This window comes from Musca domestica, unplaced genomic scaffold (genome assembly GCF_030504385.1).
Source record: "Musca domestica strain aabys unplaced genomic scaffold, Musca_domestica.polishedcontigs.V.1.1 14, whole genome shotgun sequence".
Lineage (NCBI taxonomy): Eukaryota > Metazoa > Arthropoda > Insecta > Diptera > Muscidae > Musca > Musca domestica.
Genome location: NW_026712192.1, coordinates 3,425,907 through 3,453,839, shown reverse-complemented (window position 1 = coordinate 3,453,839; position 27,933 = coordinate 3,425,907). Strand labels below are relative to the sequence as shown.

General features: G+C 35.0%; 1 protein-coding gene and 1 long non-coding RNA gene across 6 annotated transcripts in view; one reads left to right on the top strand and one right to left on the bottom strand.

Annotated features, from left to right (window-relative positions):
* The window catches only part of LOC101899134 (homeobox protein 2), a 237,322-nt gene that overhangs the window by 156,474 nt on the left and 52,915 nt on the right, over positions 1 to 27,933 (top strand). For 3 of the 4 annotated variants that reach the window (XM_059119127.1, XM_059119126.1, XM_059119128.1), the window contains exon 3: positions 18,979 to 19,162. In XM_059119127.1, the coding sequence (XP_058975110.1) occupies positions 18,979 to 19,162 (184 nt within the window). Of the gene's footprint in view, positions 1 to 14,043; positions 14,355 to 18,978; positions 19,163 to 27,933 lie in introns of those variants that run through there. The other variant, XM_059119129.1, reaches the window with a different exon arrangement.
* On the bottom strand, positions 25,195 to 27,079 carry LOC131801084 (uncharacterized). Of its 2 annotated transcripts, XR_009341695.1 has the most exons (4): positions 26,998 to 27,062; positions 26,564 to 26,660; positions 26,351 to 26,508; positions 25,195 to 26,283 (listed from the first exon to the last, which is right to left on the bottom strand). It is a non-coding gene; the product is annotated as an uncharacterized LOC131801084 (long non-coding RNA). The 2 variants fall into 2 exon arrangements; XR_009341694.1 differs by having other exon boundaries at positions 26,564 to 27,079.

Here is a 27,933-nt window from a genome sequence, read left to right as displayed (position 1 = left end):
TCATACTCGCATGCTCCCCAGTCGCATTGTGGCATCATCGACAATTGGTGAAATGAGTGATGATAATTAGACAACAAACCAACAACGATTTCCACCACGAAGCAGACGCTCAAGAAATGACCGCCGACAATGTTTGATCGTAAACTTTATGGTTTTATTCGATTAAAATACGTGCGGTTAAATGGCGAAAATAAATCAAAGTATTGTCGCGAGTTTGAAAATGTGAAAAAATATAAAAAAAAAAAAAAATTCCAAAAAATTAAAAATATATTGGGAAATATCCAATAGAAATACAAAAATATATGATAGATCGGAAAATGTGAAAAATTAATAATACACAATTATAGTGACGCAATAAGAAATAAAATAAAAGTTGATATGCAAATAAATGATTAAAAAATGCGAAATAAAATCACTGTTAAAAGTTGTAAAAAATCTACTATGTAAAATATTTTTAATCCGCAATAATCCAAATGAGTTTAAATTTAATAACAAATTAAAACATATGTATTCAAAATATAATCTCACGATCACGATGTTGTTTTAAAAATGTACATTTTTATAAATAGTTACGTTTCTATATCTAAACCAGTAAAGAAAGTCTTAAAGTCGGACGGGGCCGACTTTATGATACCCTACACCACTTTGCTAATTTAGTAGAGCTCCACATAACAATAAAAGTTTTTATTGGAGAATTCAATCATACACGCTATGATTATAATTATAACTTAAAGTTCAAAGGACTAAATATGCCGAAGCATTTGTATCTCTTAAATTCGGAATTGTATTGCCCATTTGGTGCACAATTAATTTGAAATCGGATAAAGATATATATGGGAGCTATATCAAAATCTGAACCGATGTCGATAAAATTTGGCAAAGATATTTCTGAGCTGTATTTGATATATTTCCCTGAATATCGTTGTTACGGAGTGCATATTACTGTTGTGGGTAACAAATATAACAAATCGGATGAATAATATATATGGGAGCTATAGCTATATCTGAACCGATCTTCACCAAATTTGACATACTAGCTTCTAGACTCAATTCGGTCGTAAGTGCCAAATTCCATCCCATTTGGACAAATATTAGAAGTTTGGTGCACAATAAAAGGTAAATCGGACGAAGTTATACATGGGAGCTATATCCAAATCTGAACCGATCTCGATAAAATTTAGCAAATGTATTTCTGAGCTGCATTTGATATATTTCCCCAAATATTGTTGTTACAGAGTGCATATTACGGCGGCGGTGGACAAAAATAACAAATCGGATGAACAATATATATGGGAGCTATAGCTATATCTGAACCGATTTCGATCAAATTTGGCATACATATTTTCAGACCTAATTTGGGTGTATATGCAAAATTCCATTCAATTCGGGCTGATATTACACGTTTGGTGCACAATAAAAAGGCAAATCGGACGAAGATATATATGGGAGCTATATCTAAATTTTTACCGATTATTTCCAATTTCAATAGGGTTCGTCCTTGAGCCAAACAAATGATCTGTGCAAAATTTCATCTGGATCGGGCAATAAATGCGACCTGTACTTTGTTTACAAAAATACATGGACAGACGGACAGACGGACGGACAGACGGACGGACAGACGGACGGACGGACATGTATAAATCGACTCAGAATGTGATTCTATGCAGATCATCAAAAGGAACTATGGGTCTATCTCGTTTCCTTCTGCCTGTTACAAACAAATGCACAAAGACATAATACCCTGACCACCTTGTGGTGTAGGGTATAAAAGAAGAAAATGTTTGTACGTTTGATTGTTTGTTTGTAATTTATATACTTAAGAACTGTTAAACAGATTTTCCGGAAAAATTCCACATATACCACTACATCGCCTGAATGTAACATAGGCTATATGAATTTTTGAAATTCCACTTGGAACTGTAGATATAGCATCAGAATTGGAGGTACCTCCAGAAAATTTAGTTTTTGAATGCACATATCTCTTGATCGGTTAGGTAGGTACAGTCTCCAAATTGAGAACGTGTAACGGAAATGGGTACAAAAAAATTACCAAATTATATTGCAATCGGTTCAGATTTGGATATAGCTTCCATATATATTTTCGGCCGATTTCATATATTTGATGCACCAAACACGATATGTATGTCCGGTTCCAAAGAAATTTGAAATGTGTGGCGGAATTTGGACAAAATATAAATGTTGTCAAATTATTTTTGAATTGGTTCAGATTTGGATATTACGGTATTAAGAAATATAGACCCACCACAGCTTTGCAAAAAAAAAAAGTACGCAACAATTGAATTGAGGCTATAATTACGACGAAGTATGTAGGTTCAGTTGTATTGCTACCACGAATTCCTCTAATAGCAACCACAAATCCCAAGGATAAACTATTCGTGTGTGCGGACTAAACTTAGCATGTTCCTGATTTTCTCATGGTCATGTTCATGCGTGGTAGACCGACCAATTTCTTCGTTTACGTACCTGAAGATAAACAAAAACATGTAAAAAGCTGTTAAGTTCGGCCTGTTTGAACTTTTAATACCCACCACCATTTTGAAGAACTTGAAAATGAAATCCCTTATATGGTGGCTATACGAAGACGTGTCCTTCATAAGTAATTTTTTTTTATCATTAGCTGTCGTACCCATTACGAACTTCAAATACGAAATTTGAAACAATTTCAATTACGAAATTTGAAACAATTCCGGTGAAAATGTCGCTTAATCATCAAATATCAAATATAGGGAGGTAGCTTTATATGGGGGGCTATAAGAAAACGTGGACTTTCTGGTACCTCCTCCACAAAATGTCCAAATTTTCGAAGAAAATATTTTATTGCACAGAAAGAGAAGGGATAATCCGATTTTGCTTCAACTTTTCAAATCCTAATATTGCATCAGTGCTAGGTTAGGTGTGTAGATAGAATATATCGATCCACTCCTTCTGTTACCTCCCTCACAAAGGATCAAAATTTTTAATATTCATGAAGTTCATAAAACACGGAATTAATATCCAATTCCAATTAGACACACATCCAAACATTTTTGTCGTTGTTACGGAGTGAATATTACGGCTGTGGGTAACAAATATAACAAATCGGATGAACAATATATATGGGAGCTATAGCTGTATCTGAACCGATCTTCACCAAATTTGACATACTAGCTTCTAGACTCAATTCGTGCCAAATTCCATCCCATTTGGGCAAATATTAGACGTTTGGTGCACAATCAAAGGTAAATCGGACGAAGTTATATATGGGAGCTATATCCAAATCTGAACCGATCTCGATAAAATTTAGCAAATGTATTTCTGAGCTGTTTTTGCTATATTTCCCCAAATATTGTTGTTACAGAATGCATATTACGGCTGCGGATGACAAAAATAACAATTCAGATGAACAATATATATGGGAGCTATAGCTATATCTGTACCGATTTCGATAAAATTTGGCATATTTATTTTCAGGCCTAATTTGGTTGTATGTGCGAAATTTCATACTATTCGGGCTGATATTACACGTTTGGTGCACAATAAAAGGCAAATCGGACGAAGATATATATGGGAGCTATATCTTAATTTTGACCGGTTATCTCCAATTTTTTGAGTTCGTCCTTGGGCCAAACAAATGATCTGTGAAAACTTTCATCTGGATAAGGCAATAAATGTGAACTGTACTTTTTTTTACAAAAATACATGGACAGACGGACGGACGGACATGCATAAATCGACTCAGAATGTGATTCTATGCAGATCATCAATGGGAACTATGGGTGTATCTCGTTTCCTTTTACCTGTTACAAACAAATGCACAAAGACATAATACCCTGACCACCTTGTGGTGTAGGGTATAAAAATCAGTTTTCGCCAAGAATCGTCAGTTCAGTCCCAGCATTTGTCATAGCTCACATATAATGGAATTTTTTAATCTAGATATTTTGGTGGTTTTGTGGAACTATTCGACAAAATTAAGTTAATGTTTCATTTTCTCATAGGATATAAAACTTTTTGCAGAAAATGGGGGTGTAGTTCCTATGGACTAGTTTGTACCATGGTAAAATGAAGACGATCATCTGAATATATTTATTTCTTTTGGTAGTCCTGCAATGTAATAACATATATACAGTTTTTGTATGTCTATGCACTGCTTGAATAAAAAACCAAATAATTTTGAAAATTTTCAAATTTTGTTTAAATTGAAATATTTTTCACAATACAAGATCTTCCATTTCCTGTTTTTTGTGAAAAGTTCAATAAAACATTCACTGGCGGGTAATAAATGGCAATAAAATAAATTTCCTCCAATTCATAACAATTTTCAAAATGACACACCTCAACGAAAAATTGCCGCCAATTAAAAGCATTGATGTTAATTAAAGAGTTCATTGCAATGTCAAATTATGAAAAGCTACAAAAGAAAACTGCAGTAAACTTTTTGATGAAAATCTGTCAGTAAAACTTCATCTGCAACATTTGATAAATCGTTGTCTTGCTTTGGCAACGATGACAAGTTTTGTCAGTGGCGCGAAAACGACAACAAAAAGGAAATTGAAAATGAAGAAGAGCCACAGTCATGAATAACGCCTCTCCGTTCGTTCAGCTGATTGTTGTCGTTGCGCATGCGCCGTTAAATGTCGATCATATGTTGTCGATGCGATAGAGATGGTGATGGCGATGAAGAAACAGTGATCGTCGTCATGATGATGCTCCAAATAATATTTCAATGCTTGCCTACCTCGGCTATGCTAGAAATTGCGTATAAAATTATTTTACAATAACACCAACTGTAACAAAAAACGCCAAAGCTCATTGCACCAAAGAATCTGTGACTGCAAGGCGAAAGACACTCACACACTTACACAGTAGTGCAATCTCAAGTCAGGGTTACAGTTTTCTGGAGATTTATACCAAAAATTGGGCAGACATTTTGTTTGCAAGAACTTATATAAAGGAGGAGGAGGAGAATGCCTTTAGGAGGTCTTCAATGTGAAAATTGTCTACAGACCCTCAAAACGTCTAGTCGAAGAGGTCTTCTATATAAAGGACTTTTAGGATGTCTTCTAGGTATTGTGGACCTTCGGGAGGTCTTGTATATATAAAGTGGACCTTCAGGATGTTCTATATATATGTATGTATAGGAGACTCCCTTTTAGGAGGTCTTCTGTATATCATGAGCTCTTCTTTATTAAGAGGACCTTTAATAATAAGAGGAGTTCTTCTATGTATATAGCTCCTTTAGGTGGTCAAAGGACTTTTGGAAAGTCGTTTTTATGTACTGGAAGTGTTCTGTGTATAGAGGTCCTTCAGATGGACTTCTATGTATGGAGGATCTTCAGAAGGTCTTCTGTGTATATAGGACCTTCTGAAGGTCTTCTATGTATAGAGGACCTTCTGAAGATCTTCTATGTATAGAGGACTTTCTGAAGGTCTTCTATATATAGAGGACCTGCAAAAGGTCTTCTATGTATAGAGGACCTGCAGAAGGTCTTCTATGTATAGAAGACCTGCAGAAGGTCTTCTATGTATAGAGGACCTGCAGAAGGTCTTCTATATATAGAGGACCTGCAGAAGGTCTTCTATATATAGAGGACCTGCAGAAGGTCTTCTATGTATAGAGGACCTGCAGAAGGTCTTCTATGTATAGAGGATCTGCAGAAGGTCTTCTATGTATAGAGGATCTGCAGAAGGTCTTCTATGTATAGAGGATCTGCAGAAGGTCTTCTATGTATAGAGGATCTGCAGAAGGTCTTCTATGTATAGAGGATCTGCAGAAGGTCTTCTATGTATAGAGGATCTGCAGAAGGTCTTCTATGTATAGAGGATCTTCAGGAGCTCTTGTAATTATAGGGGCATTCAGGAGTCCTTCTATGCATAGGGGACCTTCAGGAGGCCTTATAAGCATAGGGGACCTTCAGGAGATATTTTATGTATAGGGGACTTAGAGGACATTCAGATAGTCTTCCATATTTAGGGACCTTCAGGAGTTCCTCTTTAATAGGAATTCTTCTATGTGTAGAGGACCTTAAAAACGTCGGTTATGGATAGAAGACCTTGAGGGTATATGGCAATATATAGAGGATCATCAAAAGGTCTCTTATGTATAGAGTACCCTTAGAAGGTATTCTATGTATAGGACACCTTCAGGAGGTCTTATATGTATAGGGGATCTTCAGGAGCCTTTCTATTTATAGGGACATTCAGGAGTCCTTCTATGCATAGGGGACCTTCAGGAGGTCTTGTATGTATAAGGGACCTTCAGGAGCCCTTCTATTTATAGGGGACATTCAGGAGTCCTTCTATGCATAGGGGACCTTCAGGAGATAGGGGACCTAGAGGACATTCAGAAAGTCTTCCATATATAGGTAGTCTGCTATGTATTGAGGACCTTAATAAGATCGGTTATGAATAGAGGACCTTGAGAGTATATGAAAATATATAGAGGACAATCAGAAAGTCTCTTATGTGTACATGACCTTTAGAAGGTATTCTATGTAAAGGAGACCTTCAGGAGCTTTTCTATGTATAGGGGACCTTCAGGAGGCCTTATATTTGTAGGGGAAATTCAGTTATGAATAGAGGACCTTAAGGGTATATGTAAATATATGGAGGACCATCAGAGGGTCTCTTATGTTTAGAGAACCCTTAAAAGTTATTCTATGTATAGGCGACTTTCAGGAGGCCTTCTATTTGTAGGGGACATTCTATGCATAGGAGACCTTCAGGAGATATTTTATTTATAGGGGGCCTTCAAGAGCTCTTCTTTAATAATAAGTCTTCTACGTATAGAGGGTCTTTAGAAGGTCGGCTATGAATAGAGGACCATATCCTCAAGGAAATATATAGAGGGCCTTCAGGAGGTCTTCTATGTATAGGGTACCTATAGGAGGCCTTCTATGTATAGCGACCTTTAGGAGGTCTTAAATGAGGGAGGGGACCTTCAAAAGGTCTTCTATGTATAAAGGATTTCACGGAAGTTTCTACATAAAGAGGATCTCCCGGAAAATTTAATTCTCTTCTAGTTTTAGAAGTATTCTTTTATGTTGTTATTACGACCATTTTTTTTGTTTTGTGACCAAAATAAAAATCCCTCAATGGCAACAGTGTTTACCCTCGCTCGCTATATTGGCAATAAACTTGAAATCAGTCATCATCTGTGGAAAAACGGCAAACAAAAAATCAGATTAAACGCAAAGAAAATCAAAACTTGATATTTTACGTGTTTAACTTGAATTGAGGATCCTCGCAGACAAGCTGGGTAAACTAAGCAACTAGCTAGTCAGCCTGGCTGCCTGCAATTCGGGCAATTCGTGTAACGGTAAAATAGACTGAATAAAAAGAGAAAAGTATTTTGTTGGCGAATTTTCCACCAAGTCAATACCACCAACCAGCCAGCCAGCCAGCCATTTAGCCCGCCATACTAGCTTTTCTACGCGTCATTGTAGATCATTTTGAAATAGTTTTTTTTTTACTTTTCGTTTTTCATCTACTGCCACCATTTTCACCCAAAACTGTCTTCACTTTTCGACTGGTCGATTGAAAATCCAGATCATAACACAGTCAATGCGAGCGTTTTGTTGCTAACGGTTCTTGTCTCGGTTTCGATTTTTTTCTTTCGGCTTACGCTTCGGAATTCTCATTGACGCTGTGGTAACGGTTGAAAAGAAAGTCAGTTGTCGTCGGTAGCTGAAATTTTGACAAAAATACAAGAAATTCCATTTGATTTGATTAATAAATTGAAGTTATCTAATTATTGAGAGTAATTAGGAGCAATTATAATATGTGTGAATGTGTGTGTGTGTGCAAAATGGATTTTTAATTGTGGATAAAAAAAGAAAGAAATTTGGCAGGTTTTAAACAGAGTGCGACTTTTCGCAAATCCAACAAGTTTTTTAAGGAGAAGGAGATTGGCTTATAAATATAAAGCAGTCGATTCAATCTGATTATGTGAAACCTTGGGATAAAGTTTTATAAATAGATTGTTTTATTAATATTTCTGACTAAAAACAAAGTGGACAGCCCTTTTGAAAAGATCGTAAATGGATAGTGGAAAGGATTTTTTTTTGACAACTGGCTTTTGTAAGGGTCGATCTTGATGTTGCTGATCTTTAACAAATATTTTAAAATATAATATGTGGATGGGAACTCTATCAAGGCTTATTTAGCAGGAAATCTCTATGGACACGAAATTTTAACAAAATGCTCTTTAGCTTTAGGTTATATAAAAGGATTTCATTCGGATATCCAAACCCATTACAAAGGATTACTCCAGATTAAAAAAATAATATTTAAGGACCTTCTATAGGGAGAAAAATAGAAATTCTCCCCTAGGGTTCATTCCTTCGAGACAGAAGACCTTTATACCCACAAGATCTTCAAAATGAAAAAAATGTCCTTCCAAATATACATTAGGAGACTAAAACCCCTTGAAAAGACTTCTTGTTGCGAAAGGTCTTTCAAAGGTCAATAATAGGCCTTAAGGTCTAAAGGGCTTCTACCAGGGGAAGAGCTTCTAAAATGGTTTCTATACAAAGAAGACACTTCATATTTTCTTAAGGCAGAATTATTCTTAAAGAAAATGCCTTACAAAGGGATTTTGAAAAGGTATTACCTTTTAAACGGATTTTTTTGGAAGGCTCAGCCCTTCCTTAAGAATGAAACGCCCTAAGACCTAATTTGGAGTCAAGATTTTTCAAAGCTCCTTCTTTAGAAAGAATACATTTTGAAGATCATCAAGATCTCTTAAACCGTCTTCTTTATACAGAAACATTTAAAGTATACCCCTGAGCCTTGGAAGAGTACCCTTGTAAGCCTTCCGCTGTAGTTTACAGGACAAGTCATTTATAGAAAAGAAATCGTTGGCGCTCTTAAACTGATATCCTCTCCAATGTTTTTGAAAAATATTATAAAATAATATTTAGTATATTTAATAGAGAAAATCCCATGTCAGACAAAATCCTTACGAACTGATATTTTGATATTTGACGTATCCGCAAGTGACACAAACAGGGGGTGATTTTTAAGAGCTACAGTAAATTTTCTCCTCAAAAAAAAATATATATATATATATATTCTTTATTTGAATTTATTTTAAGGTCCATATAATTAAATGTTTGAAGATCATTTCATGTAAATGTTGACCGCGACTATCCACTTAGTCCAATTTTGGCATACACTTCGGCGTGCATCTCATGAATAAATGCTTAATTTTTATACCCTCAGACATATGGCTACCTTATATATACAATTTGATACGGTCAAAACGTGCCTAGTCAAAATAACGGGTTTAGACCCTAGGTCTCTTTGGACCAAATCCGTTTCAGAACATTCGGAGTCGATCTAGCGATGTCCGTCCGTCTGTCTGGCTGGCTGGTGCCCACAATAACTCTCGTAGGGAGTGTCCGATTTGGTTCAAACTGGGTACATCGTAAAATGTTTGTCAAACTTAGATCGAGTTCAGAGATGGGCAATATCGGTCCACTCCTTATGGTACCTTCCTCACAAAAGGTCGAAATTTTCATAAAATATATTTTTTGCACAGAAAGAGAAAGGATAATCCGATTTTGCTCCAACTTTGCAAATCCTAATGTTTACGTCAGTGGTAGGTCAGGTGTGAAAATGGACAATATCGGAACACTTCATCACGTACTTCCCCCACAAATGGTCAAAATTTTGAATAATTACAACTCTCATAAAATGTGATGAATTTCACATATCCCAATATTTATATTAACCCAAGGTCTGGTGTTAAGATGGGCAAAATCGGTCCACTCCTTCTCCACTCCTCCCCCACAAATGGTCGAAATTTGCAAAAAAAAACTTTCTGCACAAAAAGAAAGAAATAATATACTTTTTCCAAATCCTAATATTTCTGTGAGTTCTAGGTCTCGTGCCTAAATGGATAATATTGGTCCATTCAATCAAGTGCCTCTCCCACAAAGGGTCAAAATTTTTAATAATTATAACTCGTAAAACATATGAAGTAAGAGTCCGATTGTCTTACAATTTCACACATCCTACTATTTATATGAAACCAAGATGTGGCAGTAAGACTGAATATATCGATCCACTCCATCTGGTACCTTCCCCACAAACGCTAAAAAATTTTTAATATCCATGAAGTTCATAAAAAGCGAAATCAACATCCGATTCGATTCCAGACAGGGTGCATCTCAATATTTCCATAAACACAAAATCTGTTATAAAGATGATAGAAATCGGACCATTTCCTTTGCTACCTGCCCCACATAGGGTTCAAAATTTTGAAAATCATAACGCTCAAAGAAAACGAATCAAGCACCCACCTCTCTTCAACTTTTACACATACAAGCATTTTTGCTAACACAAGATCTGTTGTGAAGAAGAAATATATCTGCTAACCCTTTCGTGTACCTCACCCACAAAGGGTCACAATTTGTTCTGTCATAACTTGCGAAACAAGTTAGCGATTCTTTACAACATGAAATGAATATGGAATTTATCGGAATTTTTGATTTCCCATAAAATTGGATATAAATGTTCTATTTGCTTGTAGTTTTGCCCATACCAATATTTTTATCTGTATTAGATAAAGTATGAAAATGGAATACTTCGGGACAATATATCTGGTACCTCACTTTATCACATTTTTCATAGACAACCCCCTAATAATCCGATGCCGTGCCGATCTTTGAATACCCTCCACCATGTACAACGATTTTGGAAATTTTCAAAAAAAAAAAAAATAAATAAATAAAATAAAATAAAATCTGTTAAAAATTCTGTTAAAATCTTAAAATACCGAATGAAGCCGTTATATTAGGTCCTATACGACGACGTGGACCTGTATAGGCAACTATTGTCATAAACTATTACAGTATTCAAATGCGAAACTCGAATAAAAAAATTCGGCAATAATGTAGCTAAAATCATCAAAATACCGAATATCGAGAGGTATACGAAGACGTGGACCTGCACAGACAATTTTCTGTCTTAGGCTGTAGTATTCATTATGAAATTTCAAACACCAAATTTGAAGCAATTCCGGTTAATAATGTCTGGGGGCTGTACCAAAACGTGGACCTACATGACCCATTTTCAATACCAAAAGTCCTGCAGACATAATACACAATTGAGTAAAATTTTATCAACCTACTTCATTTCGTTCGGAAGCTAGAGCGATTTCCACAGACGGAAGAATTTTATGCTGATCAAGAATATATATATTTCGAGGTGTTATATGTCTACATTCTCTTAGTGTAGAGCATGAAAATCCATATAAATTTTAATAATAATTATAATTAAATCAAATAATTTGCTATCAATCCGTTTTATTTCTAAAGGCGTCGATATGTGATTTATTAAAAAAAAAAAAACTAAAATTGAGTCATTAAATTTCTCAAATCGAAATTTTGATAATGAAGAGAACCTCAAAGCTCATCAATTAGTTTAAAACAAAACAGTTATTAACCGGAGGTTAAAAACCACGTTTTAAAAGAATACCACAAATCTAAAGCGTTTGAATGGAAAGAATAAGCAACAAAAAGGAGAAAAAAACAAAGAAGATTTTAAAAAGTTTTTGTGTTAAATAAAAGTGAAATTTCGTTGGCAAAATAGCGGTTAAGCTGAATGTGTTGGAAAAATTAACATAATAATTAAAAGTATTTTTTTCGACAGTAATTTATAAAGAATAAATAAAATATTAGAAAAGAGTTTTTAATACCAACCAAAAACAATCTTGACAAAGTGTTAACAGAAATAAATCACAAGAAAAATTAGAAAAGGTAGTGGAAAGTGAAACTTGTATGGCATATTTTTTTGTTTTAAATAAAATAATAACAAAATCAAAAAACTTAGAAAAGATTTAACAAAATTATGATTTCAAAACTATCAGTGCACCAATGTTATAAATCAACTAAAAACTAAAGCAATAACTCTCAAACTGTTTAATCACTCAATGCACCTTGAACTTTAATTTCCGTTTAATTTCATTTCAATATCACCAATTGTCGATGGCACAGCAGTTTCCGATGAGAATTTCTTTCTCCGATTTATACACATTTTTTTCATCACACCAAAGCTCTTCTAATTCTGGCCCCTAACCCTTATGGGCTAAATAGAATACATACGTTGAGTCATTTTAAGTATTAAAAATTAGGCGATAAAGCAACAACCAAATATTGACGATAATGAAAGTCTCTATCTGAAGTGGGATTCTCTAACTCATTTTTTTGAGTTACCGACAAAAATTGGTAACTGTAAAAAGCAAAATTTTTTAAAAAAGCTGTAAGTTCGGCTAGACCGATCTTTTTTAATAAACTCCACCATTTTGGCAATTTCCAAAAAAAAAAAATAATAATAAAATCTGTTAAAAAAATTCTGTTAATATCTTAAAAATTCCGAATGTAGCCGTTATATTAGGGTCTATACGACGACGTGGCAATTTTTGTCATAAACCATTACAATATTCAAATGCGAAACTTGAATAAAAAAAAATCGGTGAAAATCAAAATTCCGAATATAGGGAGGTATCGTTATATAGGGGGGCTATACGAAGACGTGGACCTGCACAGACAATTTTCTGTCTTAGGCTAAAGTATCCATTACGAACTTCAAATACCAAATTTAAAACATATCTGGCGAATTATGTCGCTAAAATCATCAAAATTCCGAATATAGGGAGGTATCGTTATATGGGGGCTATACGAAGACGTGGACCTGCACATACAATTTTCTTTCTTGGGCCGAAGTATCCATTACGAATTTCAAATACCAAATTTGAAACAATTCCGGTGAATTATGTCGCTAAAATCATCAAAATACCGAATATCGGGAGGTACCATTATATGGGGGGATATACGAAGACGTGGACCTGCACAGACAATTTTCTGTCATAGGCTGTAGCATCAGTTACGAACTGCAAATACCAAATTTGAAACAATTCCGGTCAATAATGTAGCTAAAACCATCAAAATTCCGAATATAGGGAGGTATCGTTATATGGGGGCTATACGAAGACGTGGACCTTCACATACAATTTTCTGTCTTGGGCCGAAGTATCCATTACGAACCTCAAACACCAAATTTTAAACAATTCCGGTGAATAATGTCGCTAAATTCATCACCGAATATCGGGGGTACCCTTATATGCGGGCTATACGAGGACGTAGACCTGCACAGACAATTTTCTGTCTTAGGCAGAAGTATCCATTAAGAATTTCATATACCAAATTTGAAACGATTCCTGTGAATAATGTCGCTAAAATCATAAAAATACCGAATATCATGGGTTACCGTTATATGGGAGCGTGGACTTGGACCTACATAACCCAATTTTAATACCAAAACTCCTGCAGACATGGTACACATTTGAGTAAAATTTTATCAATCAACTCTATTTCGTTCGGAAGCTAGAGTGATTTCCACAGACGAGCGGACTTTGTGGGGTCTTAAATGTATATTTCGAGGTGTTACAAACGAAATGACAAACTTAATATACCCTCCATATATACTTAATATACCCTCCGTATAAAAAGTAATAAAAATTGACAATATTTGTATGTATCGGTAGGCCGATAGTGACTACTTTAACTTCGTCGCTAAATTGCCGACAAATTTCGTTAATAACCGAAATTATAAGCATTTAATTTTTACCGATTTTTTTCTGTAACTCAGAAAAGGAGTTCCAGTATTCCACTACTTGTTGTTGTTTTAACGATAATATTTTACGCATAAAATGGATCAACGTGCGTATTAAGTCTAGCCCTTCAGTATTCTCTATTCCTCTCTTGAGGTTTTCAAAAATCTAAGAAAAATTCCAATGGACCACAAAGCCTACTTTCTCTCCATATATTTGTAATGTTTTTCAATTTTCGAAAAGAATTTCAAAAATTTGGTTTTCTTCCTTTCCTTCCTTGCAACATTTCAATATTCTCCCAGAACAAACAGTTCTCATCACTCATTCAACCACATATTCATATTTCCATTTGTATTCTCATTTATCTCTCTCTCTCTGCGTATCTGTGTGGGCGTGTGCTCTTTTCATATGTACATCTACTCAGTTATTTTTCAACAATCAGCGTCAAAAAAGGTCTGCTCGGCAGAATGACCACCAGCCTGGCCTCATATCGTCGCGGCAAAACAAAAAGTAAATCAAATTCCGATATCTGTTCGATGATCAATGAAATCGGCGGTAGTTCATCGAATAATATCGCCGATAATATTGGCAATTTACGGCGATCTTCGAGCGACGATCTATCGGATTTAGCTGAAATAATGGATGATCCATTGGACGAACAGGATGAGGGGGACAATGCCAAAGAGACACATTTAAGCGGTGTCCGCAAGGAGCAAAATAATCGCCGTAATGTTGTTAGGTGAGATAATTTCCGCATATTTTGTAGATTATACATTTTTATTTAAAACTAAATGTCAATGAAGTAGTTAAATATTGGGTCCTGAATTGAACGGGGTTTTCACAATGGCTGCTATTTTAATGAAGCTACGCTAAATTTGATCTGATTGATATACAGACAATAAAATTATATCGGCATTTGCTGAAAACCATGTATTGTTATTTTCCCATTCAGTGTTTGCTATTTTTATATGTTCTATTTTTATATGTTAAAAAAAAACTATTCATTGACTATTAATAAAAACGCCCAGACGAAGCAGTTAAATCATTAAATTTGTCATGAAACTGGATATTTTGGAAATTTGAGCTAACAAAAAATTTTCTTAATACTGATATTATGATAATGGGAGGTCTATTCTGATAAATTCAAATTAATTAGCGAAGACATAAACCACTTGTTTTAACAAAACGAAGTAGAAATAAGTAAAAAAGAGGTAAGTTCGGCTGGGCCGAACTTTGAATATCCTCTTCCATTTGGATGAAATTTGCAAATTTTCAGAAATAGATATCCGTTGAAAATGCTGCTAAGATCATAAAAATAACAAATATACGGAGTTACCGTTATATGAGGACTACACGAAGACGTGGACCTATTTGTGCAATTGTACACCAACACCCACAAGGGATACTACCTGGAATACTCATATTTTGTATATTTATTATATCAAATATGTGTAATTTTGAGTTTTTGTAGTTCTGCCCAGAAAAAAACTCGGTTAACAAATAATGTGATTCCTTTTCAAGTTTCATAATTTTAACTACTTATAACCCATTATTATTACACGGACATGTCGCCTGGTCAATAAGAATCGACAAAAAAAAGAAAAAAGGCATTTTTTTAGTAGTTATATTTCACTTTACCGTTATTCTATTTTACATACTATGTGTTGGGGTTATTATAATTTTGATTGGCCCAAAAATTATTTAACACGTCGAAATATTGGTCCCCGACATTGGAAACTATATCTCTTGCCGAGTTGAGCTGATCTAGCTATGTATGTCCGACCGCCCGTCTGTCTATGTTAATTTGCAAACCCTATCCTCACGAAATTGGAAATGGATGGGTCAGAATAGAAGGCGATGAAGGCATAATATTTAGGTCTTAAAATTAACCAAAAACTGAAAAATTTCCTGATTTTTCAGTTGTTCTACAGGTCGCAAATATAGACCAATCGACGCGGAACTTAGAATCGAGCTAGAGTTTAGAGCTGGTAATATTTAGACAATATTTAGCGGGTAAAATATACCATAAATTTTATGTAAAAATACGAAAATTTCATACAGTGTGAGATGAAAAAACTGCAACCAATTTCAGACTGCTGTCATTTCGAAGCCAACGGTCCGACAGCTGTTAAAATTATTCCAGTGACTGCTCATAATGTTTTTTTCAAGCGTACAAAAGCATTTTGGGGAGAATTTTCCAGAAAAAAAGTTATTCGTGATGGAATTCAAGCGTGATAGTGTGATTTCTTTATATTAGGCTGGAAAACCACAAGTGGCTATCGTTAGAGCACTCCAGCATTTAAATGTGAATAAATCTTTTGTGTCTCGTATCATCGCTCGTTACCGTGATACTGATAGCGTAGCCCGACGTCATAGAAAAGGAAAGAAACGACTTGATCGAAACTCGCGTCGCAGTGGCCGAAAAATGGCAAATATTGAAAAATGAGCACGGGGTAAAGCCATTGAAATTCCAAAACGTGCAAAAACTTACACCGCAACAGAAGGAAAATAGACTCAAAAGAGCTAATAAGTTGCTTCGCTTGGCCGAATGTGGTGAACTGCCGAATTTTGGTTTTCTCCGTTGTCCAGCAATTTGTAAACAAACAAATTGATCGTGTTTACTTGTCAAAGTGGTCAGCTGAAAATGTGCACCTTCGTTTGGCCACCAGAACTCAAGCTCCGGTCGTGGGCCGTCACAACAGCCTATGGTCGCTCTCCGCTTGTATTAATCGACCGTGGCATCAGAATAAATGCCGAATATTATGGCGAAAATATTCTGTAATGTTTATTACAGCCTTGGGCACGCAAACATTTTGGCCGCAGACCTTGGACATTCCAACAGGACTCAGCACCATCGCACTCAGCACGCGCCACCCAAGAATGGTTACAAAATGAGGTTGCTCGCTTCATTTCCAGCGCTCAATGGCCACCAAAATCTCCAATCTCCGGATACCAATCCGTTGGACTATTGTGTCTGGAGTATTTTGGAAAGCAAGGTTGGCACTAAAAAATAACAAAGTGTCGATCACCTCAAGCAAGAGGGTGGCCGGGAATAGGCCAAAATGTCGCAGAGCAACAGTCGGGCAGCGTGTGACGGTTTCATTTGCCGTTTGAAGGCCGTGCCGAAGGTGACCAATTCGAACAAATATAAAGTTATTCTAAAAGTTGATGCTGTTTCCGACATTTTTTGCTTTCATTCAATAACATTTAGAAAGGAAAATGTTAAAATTATAGAGTTTGACTTTGTTGCAGTTTTTTTTACCTCGCCCTGTATATATATCCTCAATCCGAATTAACTTTTCCGTACTTTTTTAAAATTGAAAAACATGGTCATATATGATTCGTATCAAAGTTTTATTTCAGGAAATTGTGATGTTTATACCCTACACCACAAGGTGGTCAGGATATTATGTCTTTGTGCATTTGTTTGTAACAGGCAAAAGGAAACGAGATAGACCCATAGTTCCTTTTGATGATCTGCATAGAATCACTTTCTGAGTTGATTTATGCATGTCAGTCCGTCCGTCCGTCCGTCCGTCCGTCTGTCCGTGTATTTTTGTGAACAAAATGCAGGTCGCATTTATTATCCGATTGAGATGAAATTTTCCAAACGACATTTGTTTGGCTCAAGGACGAACCCTATTGAAATTGGAGATAATCGGTAAAAATTTAGATATAGCTCCCATATATATCTTCGTCCGATTTGCTTTTTATTGTGCACCAAACGTGTAATATCAGCCTGAATAGTATGGAATTTTGCACATGCAACCAAATTAGGCCTAAAAATAAACATGCCAAATTTGATGGAAATCGGTTCAGATATAGCTATAGCTCCCATAAATATTGTTCATCCGATTTGTTATTTTTGTCCTCCGCAGCCGTAATATGCACTCTGTAACAACAATATTTGGGGAAATATATCAAATACAGCTCAGAAATACCTTTGCTTAATTTTATCGAGATCGGTTCAGATTTGGATTTAGCTCCCATATATATCTTTATCTGATTTAGAATTAATTTTGCACCAAATGGGCAATACAAGTCCGAACTTAAAAGATACAAATGCTTCGGCGTATTTAGTCCTTTAAATTTTAATTTATAATTATAATCATAGGGTGTATGATTGAATTCTCCCATAAAAACTTTTACTTGTTATGTGGAGCTTAACTAAATTAGCAAAGTGGTGTAGGGTATCATAAAATCGGCCCCGCCCGACTTTAGGACTTTCTTTACTGGTTTTATTATCAATTTAAATCTTTGGTTACAATGTAGAATACTACATTCCGGTGCTGCAGTGTTTGGTAACAAGGAATCTCTGGAACTGGCGATTCTTGAATAATGTCTTTAAATGCCAAAATAACTTTTCTACCAAAATATTCTTAACAGACCAAATATCCCCACCTTAGCTTAGACTTGGTTTTTGTGTGACTTGCCATGTTATATTTCCAATAAATTTATTCTTGGATATGACTCTATTTTGAAAAAATCCATTCAAGATCCTTACAATGACAAAAGCAAATGTAGGAACAAAAAAAAAAAAAAAATACAACGACATAATTTCCCCCAAAATAAACTGCAAACAAGTTTATCCCCCCCAAAAAAACAAAAGACTTAGGAAACAAACTCGCTTCACATCCATATGCATTATTTTTATATGGAAATAACATTCAAACGATTTATGCGATAAAGTCAGACAAACTTTCATTGGCAATACCGTTACCCCAAATGAAAATGCCAACCACGACTTTACTTTCTAAATGCATCCTGCAGAAAATGTAGAACTCCAACGGAACATTGAATGCAACAGAGAGATAAACACAAACACACACACGCAGCACAGATAGATCAGCATCCAACGAGGGTAACCAACTAGGCAACCAGTTGTTGGCAGATGTTGGTGATGCGTGGTTGTCGTTGCAGTTTTCCAAACACGAAAACAAAAATGGAAACACAAAAATGTTTTAAACTATAACAATTAGAACACAAAAATCTAAGAAAAAGCACAACAATGGTGGTTAAATATGGCTGCCAGATGTTATCCAAAAATGACAAACCTGTTGACATTGCAGTTCTTGTTGTTTTTTTTTTTTTTTTTTGGTTTTCTTAGCCGTTATCGAAAAACATGAAATATCTGTGAAACCAAATAATTTGCTGCAACAACATCGGTAATTAAACAAATAAGTTGTTGTGCGACACACAACTTGTTTTAAATCCAACGATCGATCTCATGCAACACTCAACAATCTTAGCCACCGTTAATTGTTCCGTCGTAACGTTTTTTATGTGTATTTCCTTTTTCAAATCAGTTTTTATGTTGTATTAATTTGTTGGTTTTTTCCTCTGCTTCTGCTTCATCTTTACAGCGCCAATACGCAAATGGACAATGATGTCACACCAGTCTACCTGGCAGCACAAGAGGGTCATTTGGAGGTTCTTAAATTTCTGGTATTAGAAGCTGGCGGCTCATTATATGTACGGGCCCGCGATGGCATGGCTCCGATACATGCCGCCTCACAAATGGGATGCTTGGATTGTGTTAAATGGATGGTAAGAAAGATTTTTAGTTGTTTTGTAAAATATGCTAAATATGCTAACTTTTTATGCCCTACCCCATACATGGTATGGAGGGTATATTAAGTTCGTCTTTTCGATTGTAACTCATCAAAATAATACTTTTATACTTAAACAAGTAAAAAGCTGTAGCAGGGCCGAACTTTGAATACCCTCCACGATTTGGAACGAATTTGACAATAAAAAAAAAAAGTAAAATAAAATAAAATCCATTAAAAATTCTTTTAAAATCGTAAAAATACTGAATGCTGTTATATTAGGACATATACGACGAAGCTTGAAGAAAAAATTAGGTGAATAATGTAGCTAAAACCATCGAAATACCGAATATAGGGAGGTACCATTATATGGGGGCTATACGAAAACGTGGACCTGAACAGACAATTTTCCGTCAGAGGCTGTATTATCCATTACGAACTTCAAATACTAAATTTGGAACAATTCTGGTGAACATTGTCGCTAAATCAACAAACTATCGAATATCGGGATGTATCATTACATGGGGGCTATACGAAGACGTGGACCTGCACGGACAATTTTCTGTCATAGGCTGTAGCATCCATTACGAACTTCAATTATTAAATTTGAAACATTTCTGGTGAATTATGTCGCTTAAATCTCCAAAATAACCAAAATCAGTATCAAAAGTCCTACAGACATAATATACATTTGAGTAACACACTATTAACCTACTTCCTTTCGTTCGGAAGCTACAGTGATTTCCACAGACGGACATCGCTAAATCGACATGGAATTTTATGCTGATCGGTACATTTTGTGGGGTCTAAAATGTATATTTCGATGTGTTACAAGCGGAATGACAAACTTGATATACCCTTCATACTATGATATACCCTTCATACTATAAAGAATACAGAATTCTTGATCAACGTAATATTCTAAGACGATTTAGCCCTACCCATACGTCTGTCTATTGTAACCACGTCATGCGTCGAAACGTGTAAAGATAATAAGCTAAAATTGTGCACCGATCTGCCATTTGTGTGCAGGCAGGAAAAGTTCGAAGATGGGTTATATATGATAAGGAGATGGTTTCCGAAAAGCATACTTTAATTGTACGAAAAATACTGAATTTTACTATAATTGGTATTGGATGAAGAGATAGAGATATAATTCTGAAATTTGATATTTAGATTGTTGATGATATCCGTATTTGAGGTTTGACATTGGTTTGGAAATGTGTCCTATATTTGTACGAAAAGTACTGAAGGTTCTAAATGGTACTGAATTGAGTATTGGGTGAAGGGATAGGCTTGAAATCCCGAAATTTTATATTGGGATCTTTGTTGGGATCTGGAATTGAGGTATGGAGGTGTTTTTGGAAATGTGAACTATAATTATAGGAAAAGTGCTAATTTTGGTAATGGGGGAAATTAATGTGCTGAAATCATGAAATTTGATATTGAGGTCTCTGTTGGCTAATGCATTTGAAGTATAGGAGTGAATATAGAAATACGTACAAGAATTTACAAAAAGTTCTAAACGGGAAGGTATAAAAAAGTAATTCTAAAATTTGGAATGTAAGTCTTTGATGTGGTGTAGGATAGACAAACCAAAGGGTATTTGGAAATTCAACAAGTAAAAAAACATTAAGTTCGGCCGGGTCAAACTTTGAATACCCTCCACCTTAGGGTAAAGGAAACATTAGAAGAAACGTGGCAAAAACCATTAAAATGCCGAATATCGGGAGGTACCATTATATGGGGGCTATACCAAATCGTGGACCTACACATGCAATGTTTCGCCAGATCCCATTATGACCTACAAATACCAATTTTCAGACAAATCCGTGAAAAAATGTGTCAATAACCATCAAAATACCGAATATCCGGAGGTACCGTTATATGGGGACTATACCAGAACGTGGATCGATATATCTCATTTTCAATACCAACCATCCTAGACACAATACAAATTGGCGCTATACGTCAAATAATGTGGGCTGTATCGTGATTTCAACAGACAGACGGACAGACATCGTTAAATCGACTTAGAATTTTATGCTGATTATGAATATATATACTTTATGGGATCTACGACGAATATTTAAGGATGTTACAAACGGAATGACAAAGTTAATATAAGGAGGGTATATTAACTTTGTCATTCCAAGGTGGAGGGTATAAAAATAAGTGTTAAAAAAGTACTATCATTCACTGGTTGGTACCATTTGGAATTTTGTAAACGGATAGAGGTAGAATTTGGAAATTTGATGAGCTTTAACTAGTGTTGATACAAGACAGTGTTTTTGGAAATATGTCCGTCTGGCTTTCTGGCAGGTGCGCACGATAATTCACGAATGGAGTATCCGATTTGATCCAATCTTGGTACATCGTAATATTTATTTAAAACTTAGTTCGAGTTCGAAGATGGGCAATATCGATCCACTTCTTCTGGCACCTCCCCCACAAAAGGTCATAATTTTTACAGAAAATAAATTGCGATAAAGAACACGAAAGAATCATCCAATTTTGTGCAAACTTTGCAATTCCCAATATAAGTATTGGTGCTATGTGAGGTTCAAAAATGGACAATATTAACCCACTCAATCATGTACCTCCCACACAAAAGGTCAATATTTTCAATAAGTATAACTCTTAAAAAATGCGACATAAATATTCGATTCTTCTCAAATTTTACAAATCCCAATATTTTTGTTAACACAAGATCTGCCGTGAAGATTTATCATATCCGTCCACTCTTTCTGGTACCTTCCCCACAAAGGGTCAACATTTTGAATATCCATGAAACTCATAAAACGCGAAATTAACATCCGATTCCATTCAGACTTGGTAGATCTCAATATTTCCATCACTACAAAATTTACTATAAAGTTGGTGGACATCGGACCATTTTTTTATGGTTCCTCCCACACATAGGATTCAAGATTTTTAAAAACAAAACGCCCAAAGAAAGCGAAATAAGCAATCAACTCTCTTCAAATTTCACACATACAAACATCTTTGCTAACACATCATGTGTTGTGAAGATGATATATATTGGTCCACTCATTCTGGTACCTCACCCACAAAGTGTCACAATTTTCAATACCTTTATCTGTCATAACTTGCGAAACAAGTCAGCGATTCTTTAAAACTTGATGTATCTAAATACTTCTCTCAACCAGAAACCTGAGAAGAATATGAATTTATGATTTCGAATAAAATTGTATATAAATGTTCGATTTTCTTTTAATTTTGCACATTTAAATATTTTCTAAAAATTATCACAAATCTCATATAAAGTGAAGGAAGTAACCAATATAGTCCGAACGTGGCACGTCCTAATATTAATACCATATTTATTTAGGTCTGATACGAAATGGACAATATTGACCCATTGTATTGTATTGAATAATTATATCTCTCATAAAAAAGGATATAAGCATCCGATTCTCTTCAAATTTCATATGTTCCAATATTTTTACCAACGCTAGATCTGGTGCGGAAATGATAGATATCTGTCTACCCATCACACAAGGGTTCACAATTTTAAAGTCTTCCGAAACAAATTGCAGATTCTTTTCAAACTTGGTATATCTACATACTTTTCATAATAAAAAGCCTGATGTGAATATGGAATTTATCGGCTCACTAATTCTCATACCATCTCCTACAAAAGTTTAAAATAGTTTAATAATTCTCAAAAACTAATTTCCTTCAAATGTTACACATACCCTTATCTGTATTAGAAGAAGTGGAATGCTTTGGTCCAATATATCTGGTACCTCACACATATTTCAGTATTTTCCAAAAATTATCACATATGAAGGAGTAGTCGATACAGTCCAAATTGGACATGTTGTCATATATAACGAAGTTATTTCAGATGAGAATTGGATAATATTTGTCCACTTCTTCGGTATGCGGTATCCTTTTCCCGCATACGAAAAAGTGGGCGTTTGATAGTCTCATTTAGAACGAATCGAGTACCCAATGTAGTCCAAATTTGATCCGTGATATGGCTTCTCATAACTCAAACCGAAGGTTACAATGTTGAAAAATCACAGCACTAGTCAATTGTGAAACCTCTCCCCCAAACCTCGCATTTCCCAATTTGATAGCAATAGATCGTGCATAAATACAAGATGGCGCAATACAAGGTAATCCTCCTGTCCGAAAATGCCATACATTTTACGATTGGCCCCTAATGCCTGTTTTTTTTTGACATTTTTGTAGTAAACATATGCGAAATACACGTTAAAAAATAATGTTACGGTACAATGTTCCAGAATGCGGAATAATGGTGAATATTTATTTGACCAATAATCGATCGGTGACTTTGGCACAACGTGAATTTCGTCGAAGATTTTCTGACTGTCCAACGCCTACTGGGTAAACACTACGACATTTAGCCGTTCGCCTCGAAGAGACTGGCACAAGAAAAGATGTTGCCAGGCGTGGCAGACCCCGGAGTATATGGCTGAATATGAATATGGCTGCTGTAGCCAAACATGTCATGGAAGCGCCGTCGACATCGACCAGACGACATTCCACGCAAATGGGTATCAGTCGATGGTCTATACAGCGAATTTTAGTACCAGATTTGAAGATGTTTCCGTACAAAGTCCATATGGTGCATCAGCTGTTAATTGCTGACCGCCAATCGCGTCTAAAATACGCTCGAGCCATCCTTAATCACCACCAAGAAAAATATGATTTTCATCAAAAATGATTTTGAGTAGTGAGGTCCATTTCCATCTTAGCGGGTAGGTAAAAAATAAATATGCTTCTGGGGCACGAGTGTAAACCACGAAGAGCCATTACACCCGCTTAAAATCACTGTATGGTGTGCTGTTGTCGCTGGGGAGTCATCGAACCTTTTTTCTTCGAAGGCGTCGCGGGTTAAACGGTTACTGTGAATGGTAACTGCTACAAAGCTATGATCAATGACTTTTTTCTTGCCGCAACTTGATGAGTTGGGATTGGAAAACATGTGGTTCCAACAGGACGGTGCAACGGCACACACTGTATGTGCCACAATCGATCCCGGTCGTGTAATCTCCCGTTTTGGCACTAGCCACACCGGTCCAGACTTCTTTTGTGGAGCTTTTTGAAGTCGCGGGTTGATGTCAATAGGTTTCACACTATTTCAGCTCTTAAAAACAATATCCGTCAAGATGTGAGGACCTACCGCCGGAAATTTTGGCCAAATTGATGGAACATGCCATAGATCTGCTCAAATGACAATAAACATCATATTCTCGACTGGATGTAAAAAAAAAAACTAAAAGAATCACAAGAAGAATCAAAGTTTTTAATTTTTTTTTTTAAATTACAGCCAAAAAACATCGGATGTTTACTTTTGCGCTACCTCGTATAGAAAATAATAATCATAACTTTTATAGATTTCGAAAATTTTCCCTCTTCTCATCAAACTTTGTACATTACAATATTTGCACTAACATTTGATCTAATTTAAGTTTGCGATATTTAGGTCCAATCATTTGGTTTAAATTAAAATGTGCTCAAATGCCGAGGGACTATATACCTGTTGCTACACCGACTGAGACTATGTTAATTATTTCTCATCATCATGTGGCTACAAATGCTCAACAAACTTGAACCATATACCATTTTATGTAATCCTTCGTTATTACATAATTAAACACCAATCTACTTGTGAGAAGCAAGACTATATGAAATTGAAATCATAATTATATGCCCATAACCTGTCTCCATTGATGAGCATCAAAAAGAAAATCTGCTATCATGCTTTTATCTTCTCGTTTCGCAACTAACAAGATTAATGAATGAATAAAGTGTCTGGACTAATAGATACACATTTGTTGGCAACTGGTAAAATCAATAAATTTTGTAAATATTCCTCGGTGTAATCAACAACGAAAACTTGCAAATCACCTTTCTAAACTGTAATTAATGACGCTGCAGCAGCAAGGAGCATAGTATTTGCAACAGAGAAGGGACGTAGTGTGGCAACATTTAACAATGAATACCAATTTACAATATTTATGTGTATATTACATGGAAATGTAATATCCCAGCAAACATTTTTTTCCGATTTTCTTCCGAATTCGGAAAAAAACTCTGCACAAGTTTCCGACTCTGATGTCGAATTCGGAAAGAAATCGGAAAAAAATTGTGTGAGATTGCCCAAGATTCTGAAAGATTTTGCGGAAAAAATTCTGAAAGAACGTAAGAGTTTCGGGGCGAATTCGTATAGAATTCGGCAAAGAAAAAAGGAAAATTCGGAGAAATATAGGATGTTTGATACGAAATTCGGAAAAATTTCGGATGTTTGATACGAAATTCGGAAAAAAATCTGAATTTATTCTATAGTTTTATCCGAAAATCGGGAAAAATTCGAATAATTCATTCGAAAATCGGAAAATAATAGGATGTTTGATACGAAATTCTGAAAATTTTCGGATGTTTGATTCGAAATTCGGAAAAAAATCTGAATTTATTCTATAGTTTTATCCGAAAATCGGGAAAAATTCGAATAATTCATTCGAAAATCGGAAAATAATAGGATGTTTGATACGAAATTCTGAAAATTTTCGGATGTTTGATTCGAAATTCGGAAAAAAAATCTGAATTTATTCTATAGTTTTATCCGAAAATCGGGAAAAATTCGAATAATTCATTCGAAAATCGGAAAATAATAGGATGTTTGATACGAAATTCGCAAAAAAATCTACATTTATTTTATAGTTGTAATCGAAAAACATAAAGAAATAATAAAACTTTATCTAGTTTTTAGATAATTGTTTATGTTTGTATTTTTCAATTTAATGACAGAACATTTGTATTCAGTTTTTTTTTTTTTTTGTAAAATATAAGGAATACGGAAATTAATATATAAAAAACAAAAAAAGTTGCAATTCAATGTAAATCAATATAATTAAGGGTGGAAATATATAAAGCGCATATTTGGCTGGCTCAAGTCATCGGCTGGCTTATTCTCAGATGAACAAAGGAGTTTAAGGTTGACTGAGTTCGATTTTGGCCCAGGTTAAGGTTTGTTAAGCCTATCTTTAGCCGATTTGAAGAAATGTTTTATATGGGTTTATATGGCACTTCCCATAGTTTCCGGAATATGTTCCAATGCCGCATCTAAGTAATAAAAATGAAAAAAATATTATTTATATTATCAAAGCGTTTAAAACACAAGGATACAAACCTTTAACGAGCCTAATAAATTAGATGTCCTTTACAGCTGTATTTTGGTACATTTCGTGCCACGAAAACGTTGACCTCGCCAGTTTGAAAAATAAGTCTAAAATTTTCATATGTAAAAGTGTTTACATTGTCATGGCGTTGATTTTTTAAACGGCGTAGCTAAACAATTCAAGATATTAATAAAAGTAGTAATTATAGAAAGGTGCTTACTTACCATAAGGTACTGAAGGTCCAAATCTTCCTTTAATTTTCATTTTAACTTTTCACTGCAACACACTGCACTCGTGCTCCGTACAAATTCTGACGACAAACTGATCATAATCAAAAAAAACAAAAAAGTTGTATACACAAAATTCTTCAAATAATTTCAACCGAGCATGTGCAGAGTACTCGGAAACTTTTCGAAAGGAACGGTAAAATAAATCTCAACAGAAAAAAGTTAACTCTCTGCTAATGTCAGAATTTTTGTGTTTTTTTTTTTTTTTAAACAAAAGAAACGAGTATGTGCAGATTACTCGGAAACTTTTCTGGAGTAACATTAGAAATTCTCGCCAAAAAAGAGTTAACTCTCTGTATACGATGTTTTTTTTTTCTCTTTTGCTTTGTTTTGTTCAAACAAAACAAAAGAAACGAGTATGTGCAGATTACTCGGAAACTTTTCTGAAGAAACGTCTGAAAATCTCGACAAAAAATCGGACATCAGAGCCCTCGGAAAAAATTGTTAGCTGGGATGTGTTGGCACAGAAATTCACTCTTGCTCACATTTAAAACTATCACCACTATTTTTTCCAAAAATTCCAAATACAGAATTTCAGAAATATAAGTTATTGTATCCAAGTTTTTTCCGTAAAAATGCCTAGAAATAATGATGACATAATAGGAATATTTGTAGCGATTTTTTCTATGTGAAATTTTTTCATATATCTGATGATTAAGTTTACGCATTCCCTTTTTTAGCCACTGGGAATGACATTTAGCCTTGTAAAGGCAATATTCTTAAAAACAATTATATCTAGATTAATAGCTTATTCTAAGACTGCAGAATATTTCATTCTGACACATTTATTCTAAAACGAAGTCTTATATTACTTTCATGCCTACACTTGAAAAAATGCAGAAGAAAAGTCATTAAAAAAAAATTAAAAAGTATCAGACGGGTTTGCCGACAGATGTATATCCTTAACCAATATTTGATTATTTAAATATATTTTGACTTCTGTTATGATTATTCAAATTGGTGTCACCCTATGGAGTAGGTTTCGAAGGAATGGGCCAATATTGTCCATTTCGTAGCGGTCTAAAATAAATATGATATAAATATTGCCACGTGCCAGGTTTGGACAATATTGATAACTTCCTTCACTATATCTGTGATATCATTTTTAGAAAATATTAAATCCAGTTACCCAGGTACCAGATGTAATCGCCGAAGTATTCCATTTTCACACTTCATCTTATATAGATAAAAATATTGGTATGGGCAACATTACAAGAAAATCGAGCATTTATATCCCTAACTTGTTTCGGAAGTTATGACATACATAAGTATTGAAAATTGTGGTCCTTTGTGGGTAAGGTAGCAGA